This window comes from Brachypodium distachyon, chromosome 1 (genome assembly GCF_000005505.3).
Source record: "Brachypodium distachyon strain Bd21 chromosome 1, Brachypodium_distachyon_v3.0, whole genome shotgun sequence".
Classification (NCBI taxonomy): Eukaryota; Viridiplantae; Streptophyta; class Magnoliopsida; order Poales; family Poaceae; genus Brachypodium; species Brachypodium distachyon.
This window is the reverse complement of record NC_016131.3, coordinates 20,080,426-20,093,176: the sequence shown is the minus strand read 5'-3', so window position 1 is coordinate 20,093,176 and position 12,751 is coordinate 20,080,426. Positions and strand designations below refer to the sequence as shown.

At 52.9% G+C, this 12,751-nt stretch overlaps 2 protein-coding genes and 1 non-coding gene across 3 annotated transcripts; all 3 read right to left on the bottom strand.

Annotated features, from left to right (window-relative positions):
• Positions 1-564: 564 nt before the first annotated feature.
• LOC100829775 (sugar transport protein MST6) lies at positions 565-3,251 on the bottom strand. Its single transcript, XM_003562826.4, has 3 exons — positions 2,860-3,251; positions 2,144-2,472; positions 565-2,002 (listed from the first exon to the last, which is right to left on the bottom strand). Exons 1-3 carry the CDS (start codon positions 2,990-2,992, stop codon positions 872-874), a joined length of 1,593 nt encoding a protein of 530 aa, XP_003562874.1. The 5' UTR covers positions 2,993-3,251; the 3' UTR covers positions 565-871.
• A 3,830-nt stretch (positions 3,252-7,081) lies between these two features.
• Positions 7,082-7,153, bottom strand: TRNAG-UCC. The gene has a single exon. It is a non-coding gene; the product is annotated as a tRNA-Gly (tRNA).
• A 1,403-nt stretch (positions 7,154-8,556) lies between these two features.
• LOC100840679 (protein CELLULOSE SYNTHASE INTERACTIVE 1) lies at positions 8,557-11,237 on the bottom strand. The gene is made up of 2 exons (XM_010238740.3): positions 9,087-11,237; positions 8,557-8,974 (listed from the first exon to the last, which is right to left on the bottom strand). Exons 1-2 carry the CDS (start codon positions 10,826-10,828, stop codon positions 8,866-8,868), a joined length of 1,851 nt encoding a protein of 616 aa, XP_010237042.1. The 5' UTR covers positions 10,829-11,237; the 3' UTR covers positions 8,557-8,865.
• Positions 11,238-12,751: the final 1,514 nt, after the last annotated feature.

Genomic DNA, 12,751 nt, shown 5'->3' with positions numbered 1-12,751 from the left:
GGGGCAGAGGAAGGAAGGTTTGACAGGCGACAAAATCATGGTGAAAGAAACGGTCCATACTTTTTATTTTTAGATAGATAGGTACAGAAACGAACGTGCGGCGATGCTAGGCTCAACGCCACGAGCCCAGAACGAGCGACGCCGATCCACAACATCAATCTTCGTGCCATGCATCGATCGGAGCTGGAAGCCTGGAGCGGCCGCGTCGCATCAAATGGTTTCTAGATGAGCACGTACAACGAAATTCAAGACATCGTGGTCCCAGTGTCCCACGGCTTGCACGTCATCAATCTTCCATGTCCTACCAGGTTGCCAAGTGATGTGTGTTCTGCTTGCGACATCCGTGGAAAAGGAAGAGCAAGCAACGGACTCCTGTCATTTTGGTCACGTTCTTGGGAGAACCTTCTCCTGATGCGTAGTTTGTGCGGCTGGTACATTGCGGACATGATAAGTACTGATTCCCACAGAAATCGGTGGCGTGAAATTCAACTCCTCCTAGCAATTCCAGCAGTTGTTGAGCTGTAAATACGCGTAAATTAATTAGTGCTACAAACCAAAAAATGGTTGCCAGATAGCTCATGATGGCATGTCTTCATATCTTAATTCATGATTCATCCACGCGCAGAGATTGCCTTTCAACTTGCATTTCTATCCATATTTGATCCATGCCACCATGGCACTAGAGTAAAATCTCCGGCACAAAAGAACCCGGAATTAAGGACTATTCGTCATCGTCCTAGGTACTAAGACAATTACAACACATAAAAAATGGAAATCAAATCAGGATTCAGGACTCAAAGTCCTTGACATCGGACTGCAACAGCTTGATTATTAGCGAACATTTTCACCGACGACGTCACTCACAGGCTAGCTAGATGCCGAGCTTGCCGTTGCCTGGCTGGATCTTGTTCTTGCCGGATGCCGGCATCTCGACGTCGGCGCCGACGTGCACGTCCTCGTCCCGGATGAAGCGGCCCCAGTACCAGTGCGCCTTCCAGACGAGCACCATCTCCTCGATGGGCACGTTCTTGGTCTCCGGCAGGAAGAATGCCACGAAGAGCGTCATGAGCACCACCCACGCGCCGAAGAAGAAGAAGAGCATGAACTTGAACCGGCAGAGCATGGGGAGGAACGCCTGCGCGATGACGAACGTGCAGAACATGTTGACGGACACGGTGATGCTCTGCCCGGCCGACCTGATCTCCAGCGGGAAGATCTCGCTGGGGACGAGCCACCCGAGCGGGCCCCAGGACCAGGCGAACCCGGCCACGTAGGCGCAGATGAAGAGCACCACGAACGCCGCGTACTCCTTGGGGATCACGGCCACGCCGCTGAACCCGAATTTCGCCCCGATCAGCCCGCCCACCACGATCTGGCAAACCAGCATCTGGACCCCGCCCTGGAGGAACAGCTTCCGGCGCCCGAGCCGGTCCACGGTCACGATGGACACGGAAGTGGCGAAGACGTTGACGAGGCCCGTGATGACGGCGGACATGAGGGAGGCGTCGTCGGCGAAGCCCAGCGTCTTGAAGAGCACGGGCGCGTAGAACATGATGACGTTGATGCCGGTCAGCTGCTGGAAGAAAGGGATGGCGATTGCGAAGGTGAGCTGCGGGCGGTAGCGGCGCTGCAGGATGTTGCGCCACGGGTGGCTCACGAGCTTGGACTCCTCGGACGCGGCCACCAGGTCGCGGTATTCTTCGTCCACGTCGTCCGTGCCGCGCACGCGCCGGAGCATGCGCTTGGCGTCGTCGGTGTATCCGCGGTCGATGAGGGAGTTGGGCGTGTCGGGGAGGAAGAGCGCGCCCACGGCGATGATGGCGGCCGGCACCGCGGCCAGGGCCAGGCTCACGCGCCAGCCCCACCCTCCCTTGATCTTGGCCGTGCCGTAGTTGATCAGGTTCGCGCACAGGATGCCGATCGTGATCATCTGCTGGAACCCGATGTTGAGCATCCCTCGCAGCCGCGCCGGCGCCATCTCCGACAGGTACACCGGCACCGACTGCTCGATACAGTGAAAAATAAAAAATTCATCAGTAAAAACGGTCGTTTTCTTTCCACTTCTGTCTCTCCAGCTGTAGTGGAGAGTCAAAGAGGAAAACAGTGGCGTTGACCGGGGTCAGCGGATTGGTGGTGTACGTACCTGGTTAGCGAAGCCGACGCCGATGCCGAGGAGGACGCGTCCGAGGATGAGCATGAGGACGTCCTTGGCGGCACCGTTGAGGGCGGCGCCGGCGAGGAAGGTGACGCCGCCGGCGAACATGGACCACTTTCGGCCGGCGACGCGAGTGACGGTGGCGGCGAAGAAGGAGGCGACGAGCGCCGCCAGGTAGAGCGAGGAGGTGAACATGGTGAGCAGCTGGCTGTCGAACTTGCAGTACTGGTTGCTCTGGTTCCGCTCCGCCTCCTGCTCCTGCCGGTACACCGCCGGGAAGAACTTCATCAGGAACGGGTTCATCGACGTCACGCCACCTGATCATGATCCACGCCATTGCAAACATGGTTAATTTCTTGATTTCTTTTCCCTGATTTTGATTATTGGACATGCAGAGGAGCACTGATAACATATAAAGATGATGCGCGTGAAAGAAATAATCACTATGAACATGGAAAGGTTGTGCCAGGTAACAAGAGGTACATGCATGGAAAGACTCTTCTTTGGTCCAGCAAGAATCCGGTACAACTGTACAAGTAATAAATATGGAAATAATAAAAGGAAAGGGAATATCACAGCTTTGTTTCTATGTGCAAAACAAGCCGACACGTTGGTAGGTGAACGGTGGCCGAGATGAAAACAACCAAAGATTGATCATGCGTGAACAGGAGCAATCATAATGAAAGATCGAGGTAGGCGCGTACCAGAGATGCCGATGTCATATCCGAAGATGAGGCCGCCGGTGGCAGCGACGATGCAGGCGAAGAGCACGAACATGGTGAGCTTCCCGGGGTAGTCCTTCCCCCCTCCGGTGTTCACCACCGCGCCGCCGGCCATCACGACCGCCGCCTACTAGCACGCAACTCAACGCGAGTACTTACGCGACGCTAGCTAGCGGATGTCTCTCTCGAGATTCAGAAGCTCCAAGAAAGAGGTTCTCTCTGACTCTGATGAGCAAGCCTGTGTTCGGTTCAGAGCAGCAGAAGGAGATGAGAGGAGAGGATGCAGAAGAGAATGGGAGGGGAGGAAATGGAGGCGGAGGAGAGCGAGGATTTATAGGAGTGGGAAGGCGGGGGCGCTCCTTAGAAAACAGAGATACATTTGAGGGCTGTAATGAAAACGTCCGCTCAGCAGCATTACCTTTTCTGTCCTTTTATTTCGCTCGCCCATCTGTACGAGTAAATTGTGGCTCTGGATATTATACACCTTTATCCAGCTGCTCGGTTTCCTGGAAACACCGGCCGTCATTAATGCGAAGCTCTCGTTCGAGGATCACCGTCCGTCGACGTTGGAAGGCGCGCACACGCCCGGTAATCCAGAATCAATGCACGCTTGTCAGCATTATCTGTTCGTCGTGCAGAAAGTAATTAGAGAGTACTAATATGCCAGTGCAGCACGGAGCGGGATCATTATCTGCTGACTCGGCCACGAATCAGACGCGGCGGTTTCTGATTGGAGAATCTGCGCCTTCCTGATGAAGTTTTTATTAGGGGGTGTGAACAAGGGTTGGAGAATGATAGGGGTTGGTACGTCAATGTGCGCTGCAATTCTGTCAAAACGGGCCTGACCGGAGGTGTTGAGATTCAACATGTTTCCACCAGGTAGAGATGGCGTGCATATCATGATCGAGCTATATCCGCTCCGAGGAGGGTTAATTTCTCCCTGTTTATCCTATTTTTCCGGATAAATTAAGCCGGCAGGTAGGCTATGCAAAAAAGAAAAATCAATTAATGCGAGCACGTACGCCTCATGGTATAAGAACAGTGGGCAAGAGATTGGAGAGGGACTGCCTCGTCCTCTTACTTGGTCGGTCGGAGTACCCATCGGTCGATCGGTTGACAGTTGGTTCATCGGCGGGGTCCCCGTGCCGTCCAACCCCGAAGGTCGGTCACGTCGTGGTATGCTGGTATGTCCTGAGCTTGGGCAGGGCGATGATACTGGCCGGATTATTATGGCGAATGGCTGCCAACGAGTCAAAATAAGTCCACCTGTAGTGGCAATCTACGAAACAAAATACGCCAACTTTTGGTATAAAAGACAGCAGCGCATTGCCTCCGATCGAACAGAGCCGGTTTCTTCACAAGACGTGACCCAGCGTATTGGCGTGCCAAAACACGTGCGGATCACAGCCAATTGACGCGACACGGTACTGCCCAAGCTTGTGGTGGCGCTACGTTTTATTACTTGTTTGTGGCCATGTGGGAGCTAGCCAAAGGAATTGCTCGAGCGGGAAGCCGGATCAGGCTCGCCGGTCAAATGCTGCATGCAGCACGCATCGTGTCCGCGGTAGCCGTCAACGTCGCTGAGATCGCGGGGCCGATCGCGCGCAGCGTGAGCGGGGAGGACACGTCCCATTCTGGCTTCTGCTGCCTGGATCGAGTATATGCTACCGTGATCGCTGAGTCTAGGGACAAATGCCCGTCGCCGTCCTACGCCCCAGCTATATCTAGCCAGACGCAATGATGCGTGAGCTAGCGCCCCAGGTCGGTAAATGGCAACGGCGCTCAGGATTGCACAGGCACTGCATGCAGTTTTTGTAAGCACATGGCATGTTTCACAATTTGCAGCAAGTCAAAGCAAGCAAGCTAGTCGGCCAGGCCTGCACTCGTGCTGCTGCTTCTGGTCCGCCATACGGGATGGGCAAATGCCAGTGGACAGTGGTGCTCGACGCCGACGCGAAGGCCGGAAAGAGAACAGAGGAGAGCAAAGCATGCATCGCTCACTGCATGACGACGAGAACCAGGTGGGCCAGCGTCTACGAGCTCCGACGGGCCGCCGTTGCTTCCTTCCGCCCGCCCGCGTGAGTCAACACAACTGGTCAACGTCTACGAGTCGATGGCTTCACTGTTGCTGGCCTGGCCCACCAACATGGGCGGCATGTTGACCACGGAAATGTGCGGAGTTTCTCTGGAGATCTCCATGGCGTGGCTGGGCCCAAAAGCGAGTGGCTGGGCCCCCACAAGCAGCGCCGATGGAAAAGTCCTGCAGAAACTACAAGTTGCAGGGCGCATGTGGGGCATGTTTTGTAATTTTGTTGGTGTCCAAACTCGTCTCAAAATTTTGGCAGCAAATATAAATTTGATTTTTATTTGGTTTGTTGTTAAACATTTGGTAGCCTACAGAATCTTGTCCATTCACTGAACTACCTCACAATCCCTTCAGAATTTGTGCCGTAATTTTGGCCAGTTTAGGCCAAGGAATCTCAAACCAAATTTTTTGGCCAGCCAATTATTGGCCAGAATTGCTAGAGCATGAATGGCATGAACCAAACATACCCCTCGTCTACCGTTGTCATAGTCCTTTTCAATTGGGCGTGGATATATCTCAAGCGTCTGACTTATAAGCAACGTGTTTAAATTTTACTGGATGGCATTAGAATCGTTGGATTAGTATTCGTGCATCATTCCTCATCCCTCTACTCCATTGTTCGTACCGAGTTTTAAAATACAATCTAGCGGCTGAGCAATTAATGTACACCTAACTAAAAATAAGACGGCTTAGATATATCGAACCCATTGAGAGTAGTGCAGCTTCATTCTGTACATGACAAGCCACCAGGCCGCCGAAGCATAGCATCGACTAAATACCATCGGTCTAGTAGGTCCCGGAAAATAGAAGACCATATCGTGCATGTTCTAAACAAAACCCATCAATATCGAATATTCGAAGCCTTGAACCTGGTCCTCATATTCCATACAGTGCCTCAAAATGTTGTTCTGGTGCCATCAGTAGCTACGCCTGAAAATTCGTATTATACCATTCGATTTTCCAGCAAGGTGCAGGATCAGATTGCCTGACAGTTGAATCTTTTTTCTTCAGAAGTCAGGACTCCAGAAGACTTCATCCGTAGGTACTTTATCGGTAACCGTCGTAGTTTAACTTTGAGCAGTGACCGTCATGCTACACCGAGCCATTGACCAAGAATATCCACCGTAAAGAGAGCATATATTATCGTTTGCAGCCAAGAGTTAATCCAGCTGAAACTCGTTTTCAGTGGCTGACCAAGACAATACACAGGTCAAGCATATTCCATCTTGCCACATCAGGGACGGTGGCACTGGCCAGTAACCATGACGGCGAGGTGAATACATTATATGTAGCTGTCTGGAGACAAGGAGAATATTCCTTATCGTTAACTAGTTGAATGGACATGTGCAAAACGAGTCACTTGGTAAAGATTTTGCACAGGAGACGACGACGTTTCTTTCATGCCGTTCTAGTCATAATCATATGGAATACCCGGTTTATATTTATTGAGAATGACTTTAAATTCTCTTTGATTACGATCATTTGTAGAGAGAGAAGTGCAAGGGAAAAAAATGCTGGGTTGGTGCTGTGCTGTATTGGCTCGTCAGTGTTGTTGCCGTGATCTGAATATCATGTTAAGTTGGGAACGACTTGAATCACTAGTTCATGGGGTATATCATTCTAGGTTGGCTGTAACTAAAATTGCGTTAATGCTAGGAAATGGGACATGGAAAATTGGGAATTTGGTTTTGAAAAGTGGTCGTTCAGTCCAAAAAGGATCCAAAAGCGGTGCATGCAAATGCTCACCGTCCCGTGGGGTCCAAAGCCCAAAGTCTGTCAATAAGCCCAAAGTCACAAACTACTGCAGCTCCTGGGCCGTACGACCTGATAAACTCCTAGTACGTGCTGCTCACCCTCACAGCCCTGATGTTGCTGTGACTTGAATCACGCGGCTTTACATCAGAGCGCAATCTGGGCTCACGCAGTCACGCTCCGGTTCCGGTAACGGCCTGGTAGCGCTTACTGGACCGTAGGCTAGCTCGCTTAGGTTCATCAAACCGAACTATGCGCCTGAAATTTTGCTCAAGAAAGCATAATAATACTACGGTACTAATAAAGTTCTTTGGAAGGCATAATAATAATAAAGTTCTTAGTGTAAAGTAGAGAGATAACAAAAATTGCGTCTGCCGGGAGTCGAACCCGGGTCTATTGCTTGGAAGGCAATTATCCTAACCGTTGGACTACAAACGCTTTGCTGCACTTAGGGCCCATCAACCTAATTTATCACAAACTGTATAAATTTGAAGGAATCAGATTGTCACCATTGTTTTTTGTAATTTTTTATGATGTCATAAACACGTTGTAAATGCCCCGGACCTTTGTTCGTATGCCAGTACAATCTAGCAGCCAAGGATTTATGGTACCGATGTTGTTTTCTATACGGGTGGTCAACTACAGAGAACAAAAAGGGAAAGAAAGTCCGTCGCAAAAAAAGAAGTAAGAAAGCAAACATTTCTCGGTAAGCAGTCTGCAGACGAGGGAGACAGCCTAACTCAACGATCACCTCACGGCCTTCCAGGAGAATATTTCAAGAAGTACCTTTGGTCGACATCCTTACCAAAGCCTTCCAGTATTGCTAGCTGCAGAAAGACCTCAACTGCCTCGGCGACATATTGCTTATCATCAGCACCGATGCCACACCGCAGCCGAAGTCTAGCAGCAGATCGAGGGAACAGCTAAGGACGTTCCCAGTTCCCACCCACTGTCATAGACTCTACCTGTATGTTTATTGCTTGGCGATGGTTCCATGAAAAGCCAAAGGAAGCTCGATGGATCGCCTTGTCTTGTCTGCATGAAAAGGCTAGCTCATCTGACTAACCAACGATTCAAAGAAGAGACTAACCAAATGGGAGATTACGTGTCTCAAGATGCATCGTCCCCTGCCCTGAAACTTATCTGTTAATCACCCATCGGTCGTCAGATACAAAGATGTCACAAGCCAGAACAATGTTTCTCACAAGATAAAGAGGTTCGGAACTCGAAGCAAACTGAACGCACATCAAGAGCTCAGTTGACTCGTTTGGTTCCGAGAGGGACAGACCAAGAAATGCAGCCATCAGGCTAACAGTAACGTCAGTGTTCTTTCAGACAGTTAGCTCGACAGCGAGATATGAACAGCACAGGTATAAATAAATAAATACTAGATTCTGCAAGTTTTCCAGTCATTTACGACGAGATGCAAGTACGAATCGGCAGCATAAATGGACACTAACTAAGCATCAATATTACAGTATCTTCCTTCGTACAAGATCAGGCACAGAATCTAGTCATTTACTTCGCCCTCCTTTGACCACCAGAGCACACCTTCGGACTTGAGAGCACCTGTAAAACTGCAAGCACACAAGATGAGAGACAGAGAGTAGGACCATATGATTTGCTGATCGATCCACGGGCTCGGTTGCAATAAGTAGCCACATGGATCAACAGGGTAGCGGCGGGTGGTAAAGCACAAAGCGGGTTTCCGACCTGAGGCTGGGCATCTAAGAAAAAAGGCAGAAAGCGGCCACCCATCATAACTCGTTGGCACCGGTACGGACTCTGCTCGCTCGTACCGCGCTGTGGATCACACTAGTGCCACTGAAAAAGCAAGGATCTGCAGAGTATCATCATCCGTCCATGGCTTTGGTGATTAACTGAAATCTCGAAATACATTCTCGAATGGCTTTGTTGATTATACTTTTATTTGACAGAGATGAGCGAATGTACAGGGTGGGTATGGGATGTGTGGTGTGCTGCCAGGCTGCGGCACATCACTGCCTCGCTGGGTACTGCCACTAGAATAGACTGAAGCGATTCGTTCGTTCTGTTCACTCACAGTAAGAAATATGGAGTGGACATGTGTGTGTTAGGTATCCGTGCATACAGACAGCAGCAATCAAGAACCCAGTGCTTGTCCACACGGTTTACAGGCTCCAAATGCCATGGAAGATGTTCCTCAGCTTGCTCCCGCCTAGCTTCTTCACGATCTTCTTGGCGTCACTGACATTGGTCTCTGCGAGCTTCTCAAGATTCCTAACATCCAAACAAGTATCAGAAAATTCCGTCAGCATCTATCTACGCATTCACATGGGGAGAATTTTAAGGGGAATTTGTTATAGTATCGAATCAGATTGAACTACTGTACCTGACATGCTCCGATGACATGATCTTCCTCCGGCCAGAGCTGCTGTCGGTCACATGCATCAGCGTCGACAGCAAGAACCGCTTGGCCGGCGAGGTCTTCTCCTCGTCGGGGCCCAGCGCCAGCAGCTGCAGGATCTGCGCCACGTTGCGGTCGTCCTGGACGAAGCGCCTCCGGTTGCGGTGCACGGACACCAAGGCGCACAGCGCCTCCGCGGCCATCTCCCGCGTCTCGAGCGACTTGGCCGCCTGGACGATGCCCACCAGCTCCGGCATGAACCCGGCGTCGCCCATCGCCTTCTTCCCCTCCTCCGACGCCTGGCACAGCCGGTGCGCCGTCTTGAGCGCGCGGTGCTGCAGCGCGACGTCGCCGTTGCGGAGGAAGAAGAGGACGCGGCGGAGGAACACGGCGTCGGTCGAATTCGAGAGGCAGAGCGCGTCGATGGCGCGGAGTGCCGCCTCGCGTGCCTTGGAGGAGCGCTGGACGCCCGGGTCGAGCACGCGGACGAGGGACTCGAGAGCGCCTTCTTGGACCACGGCCTCCCTGGAGGATCCGTCCCCGGCGGTGGCGATCGCGGCGAGGAGCTCCATGGCCTGGATCTGCGCCGCCTCGTCCGCGGCCGCGGCGCCCTGCTGCAGGAGCGACACGAGCACCGGCACCGCCCGGGCCTCGCCCACGGCGTACTTCCGGATCTCGTCCACGGCCACCAGGCTCCTCAGCACGCGGCACGCCGCGCAGACGAGCTCGCAGGCGCTGGTACGATGGTCAGAGCACGCGTTGACCAGGGCCGTGACGCCGCCGTGCGCGGCGACGGCCCACGCGTTGTCGGAGTTCTCTGTCAGCTTCCCGAGCAGCCGCGCCGCACGCTCCTTCGCGGGCGCCCCGGCGCCGCCCGCGTCGAGGACCCGGATCGCGGGCGCGATGACGCCGCCAAGCACGAAATCGCCCTTGTAAGCGTCGTTGAACCCGAGGATCACGGAAACGGCATCCAGGGCCTCCTCCTGGACACGAGCGTCCGGGGACTCGAGAAGCCCGATCAGAACCCCGATTCCGTCGGCCACCACGACGGAGTCTGACACGACGACACGTACGACGGGCTTGATCTCGTCGTCACGGAGAAGCTCGTTGAGCGCGGCCGCGGCGTCCCTCTGCATCTCGGCGCCGCCGACCCGGAGCCTGGCGAAGAGGTCGCGCACGTAGAACCGCACGTCGTCGCGCCCGGCGCCGGTGCCGGCGCGCGGCCGGGGCACCACGAGAGCGCGCGCGCGTGTTAGCGCCCCCGACGCGCACACCTCATCCAGCCGCGACACGTACGCGTCCAGCGTGGACGCCATGACGTCGAGGTCGCTCCGCAGCCGGAGCTTCCCGCCGCCGTAGTGCCGCCCCTGGCTCCGGGGCACAAGCTCGTCCCGCGCCTCGCGCACGGATTCCGCGACGCCACGAAGGAGGGAGGAGAAGGCCTCGTCGTCGTCGTCGTCTTCGTGTGCCTCCCCCGCGATGTCGACGGTGATGTCGGCGAGGCCGGCGTGGAGCCGGTTGAACCTGTCCCTGATGAGCTGCCATTTGAGCGGGAAGAGGGAGGCGGAGAAGGAGGCTGAGATCAGGGAGTTGATGGCGTCCAGCGCCGCCGCGAGCCTCCCCTGCTCATCATCTTGCTCTGCTTCCTGGCTCGCCTCCGCCGCCGCCGCGAGCCTCCGCTGGTCGTCTTGCTCTGCTTCCTGGCTCGCCGTCGCCGCTTCTCCCATAGTTGCGAGGAGCTCTGATCGGGCGATTACCACATCATCGTCAATTCCCGCTGTTGCATTGAGGAAGGGAACACGGAGCAGAAGCAACCGGTGGAGCTATTACTAATAGTGGAGTAGCATATGGGACTGGGGGTGGGGAGAGGCTCTTCGACTGTGATAACTGTAACTGCAGGATGGACTGGCTGGATGGTGAACTGGCTGGCTTTGGTGCCTGGCTTGAAGACAAGATCGACTTCAAGGTAGTTAATGGAGTTATGGAGGAGGAAGCGGGGCCGGTGATGGGTCCCCCAGCCGTGGGCGGTGGGCCACGGGAGCGCAGCACGAGCTCGACTGTTGACGCAGTGTCAACAGTCGGTCTCTGGGGAAATGCGTCTGTGCGGGAGAGGCGAGGACGAAGCCTTGCCCCTGGGGATTGGCGCGTTTCGGCGGAGAAGAAGCGCAGGACGAGGGAATGGAATGGAATACTACTGATTTGGCAGAGGTTTACTTTGGCCCAAATGCACATCTTCTTTCACTTATCAATAGCCAACTTTTCATTCATACCTAGACAAAGTGTCATTTTTTTTTTTGAAACTAACCTCTTTTAACTTCAATTTGTTTTGGACAAGAATAACCGATCCATCACGCCAAGTCCAACAGTCGCCCCATCCAACCCCCTATCGTCAAATTTAGGGATTTTTGGTCAAGATCGATCTCCAGCGGATCCCCTATCTCCCTCCCCAAACCCAGCCAACCCCCAAATCTCTCTCGGGAGCCTCCAAACTCGTCCGCAGGATCGGAACGAATCTCTCTCCTTCCCGCCAAATACCTCTCCCTTCCCCTTCCCATTCCCCTCTGTCTGGCGCCTGTCGTGGTGCCATCGAGTTGGTGGCGGAGCTTGCTGCTGCAGTGGCTGACGGAGGCGGGGACCACGTTGTCGAGGCACGCGCTCGTAGCGATTGAAGCAGGCGGCGGCGAAGGTTGAGGTAGGCGGCGTTGGGGATGGGGAGTGGCGATGCCAGTGTTGGGGGTGAGAGAGATGGCGCCGGCATACTTCAATTTTCATATAATTTTCTTACTACACGAGCATATCCACCATTGATCACATTCTGTTGCAACACTAGGCGTTGTAAGTCACATAATCGTACAAAATATTGTATTGGTTCATGTTATACGTGAAGTGTTACCGATGGCCTAATTGGGGATTGGTGACCGTCTCTGTGATGACACGAGGAAATGGCCACTCGTCGAAACGAAGACGGGCAATTGTCTGTTTCCTAAGCCAACAAAGTGAATGACCGTGTCCAAAGCAATGTATGCGAGCTTCCAAATTAATGTATCATGACTCAAGACGTGATTGCCAGTTATTACAGTGACGTTGGCCGAGGGAAAAGTAAGATAGTAATGCAGTTTAATTGATTTGGTAGTAAAAATCATTTTTTCCTGTAAAAAATCATTTTTTTTAAAAGACAGTCGATTGCCATTCGATTAGGAAGAAGAGTTTTACAAAACTACAAACGAAGAAAAAAAAAGGTCACCGAATTGTTAAAAATTCGACTTGAAGATTTACAGGTTAACCTAGAATTATGATATACGTGTGATCCTGTTTGCATCATTTGGTGAAACCGTGGGAGACATGATCCAGTCGATCCTTAATTTGCTTCGAAGTTGTGAAGCCAGGGCTCGAAAGATCCGCAGTACACAAAGCCTGGCTTCAAATGTCGATCGAAGTGATCAAATTTGGTTCCTAGTTTAATTATCGCGCCCGGATTGCATTTACCATCCGTCGCCATGTTTGGACCGTGCAGTATAGCAATGCACAGACGCCGAACCAAGTTGAAGCATTGCATTCTCAGTCAAAAGATCGCGCAAAAAAAGAGAGAGAGTGGGAGAGACCACCGATGGAGTGAAATCATCACGAAAAAGCGATCAAAGCTTGGCAAG

What these genes read in the sequence shown, in the direction of transcription:
- LOC100840679 (XM_010238740.3), bottom strand. Translation starts at nt 10,828, where the DNA reads ATGGGAGAAGCGGCGACGGCGAGCCAGGAAGCAGAGCAAGACGACCAG. An exon ending in ATGTCATCGGAGCATGTCAG is followed by an intron (nt 8,975 to 9,086) that starts GTACAGTAGTTC and finishes TTTGGATGTTAG; the next exon opens with GAATCTTGAGAAGCTCGCAG.
- LOC100829775 (XM_003562826.4), bottom strand. Translation starts at nt 2,992, where the DNA reads ATGGCCGGCGGCGCGGTGGTGAACACCGGAGGGGGGAAGGACTACCCC. An exon ending in ATATGACATCGGCATCTCTG is followed by an intron (nt 2,473 to 2,859) that starts GTACGCGCCTAC and finishes GATCATGATCAG; the next exon opens with GTGGCGTGACGTCGATGAAC. An exon ending in GCGTCGGCTTCGCTAACCAG is followed by an intron (nt 2,003 to 2,143) that starts GTACGTACACCA and finishes TGTATCGAGCAG; the next exon opens with TCGGTGCCGGTGTACCTGTC.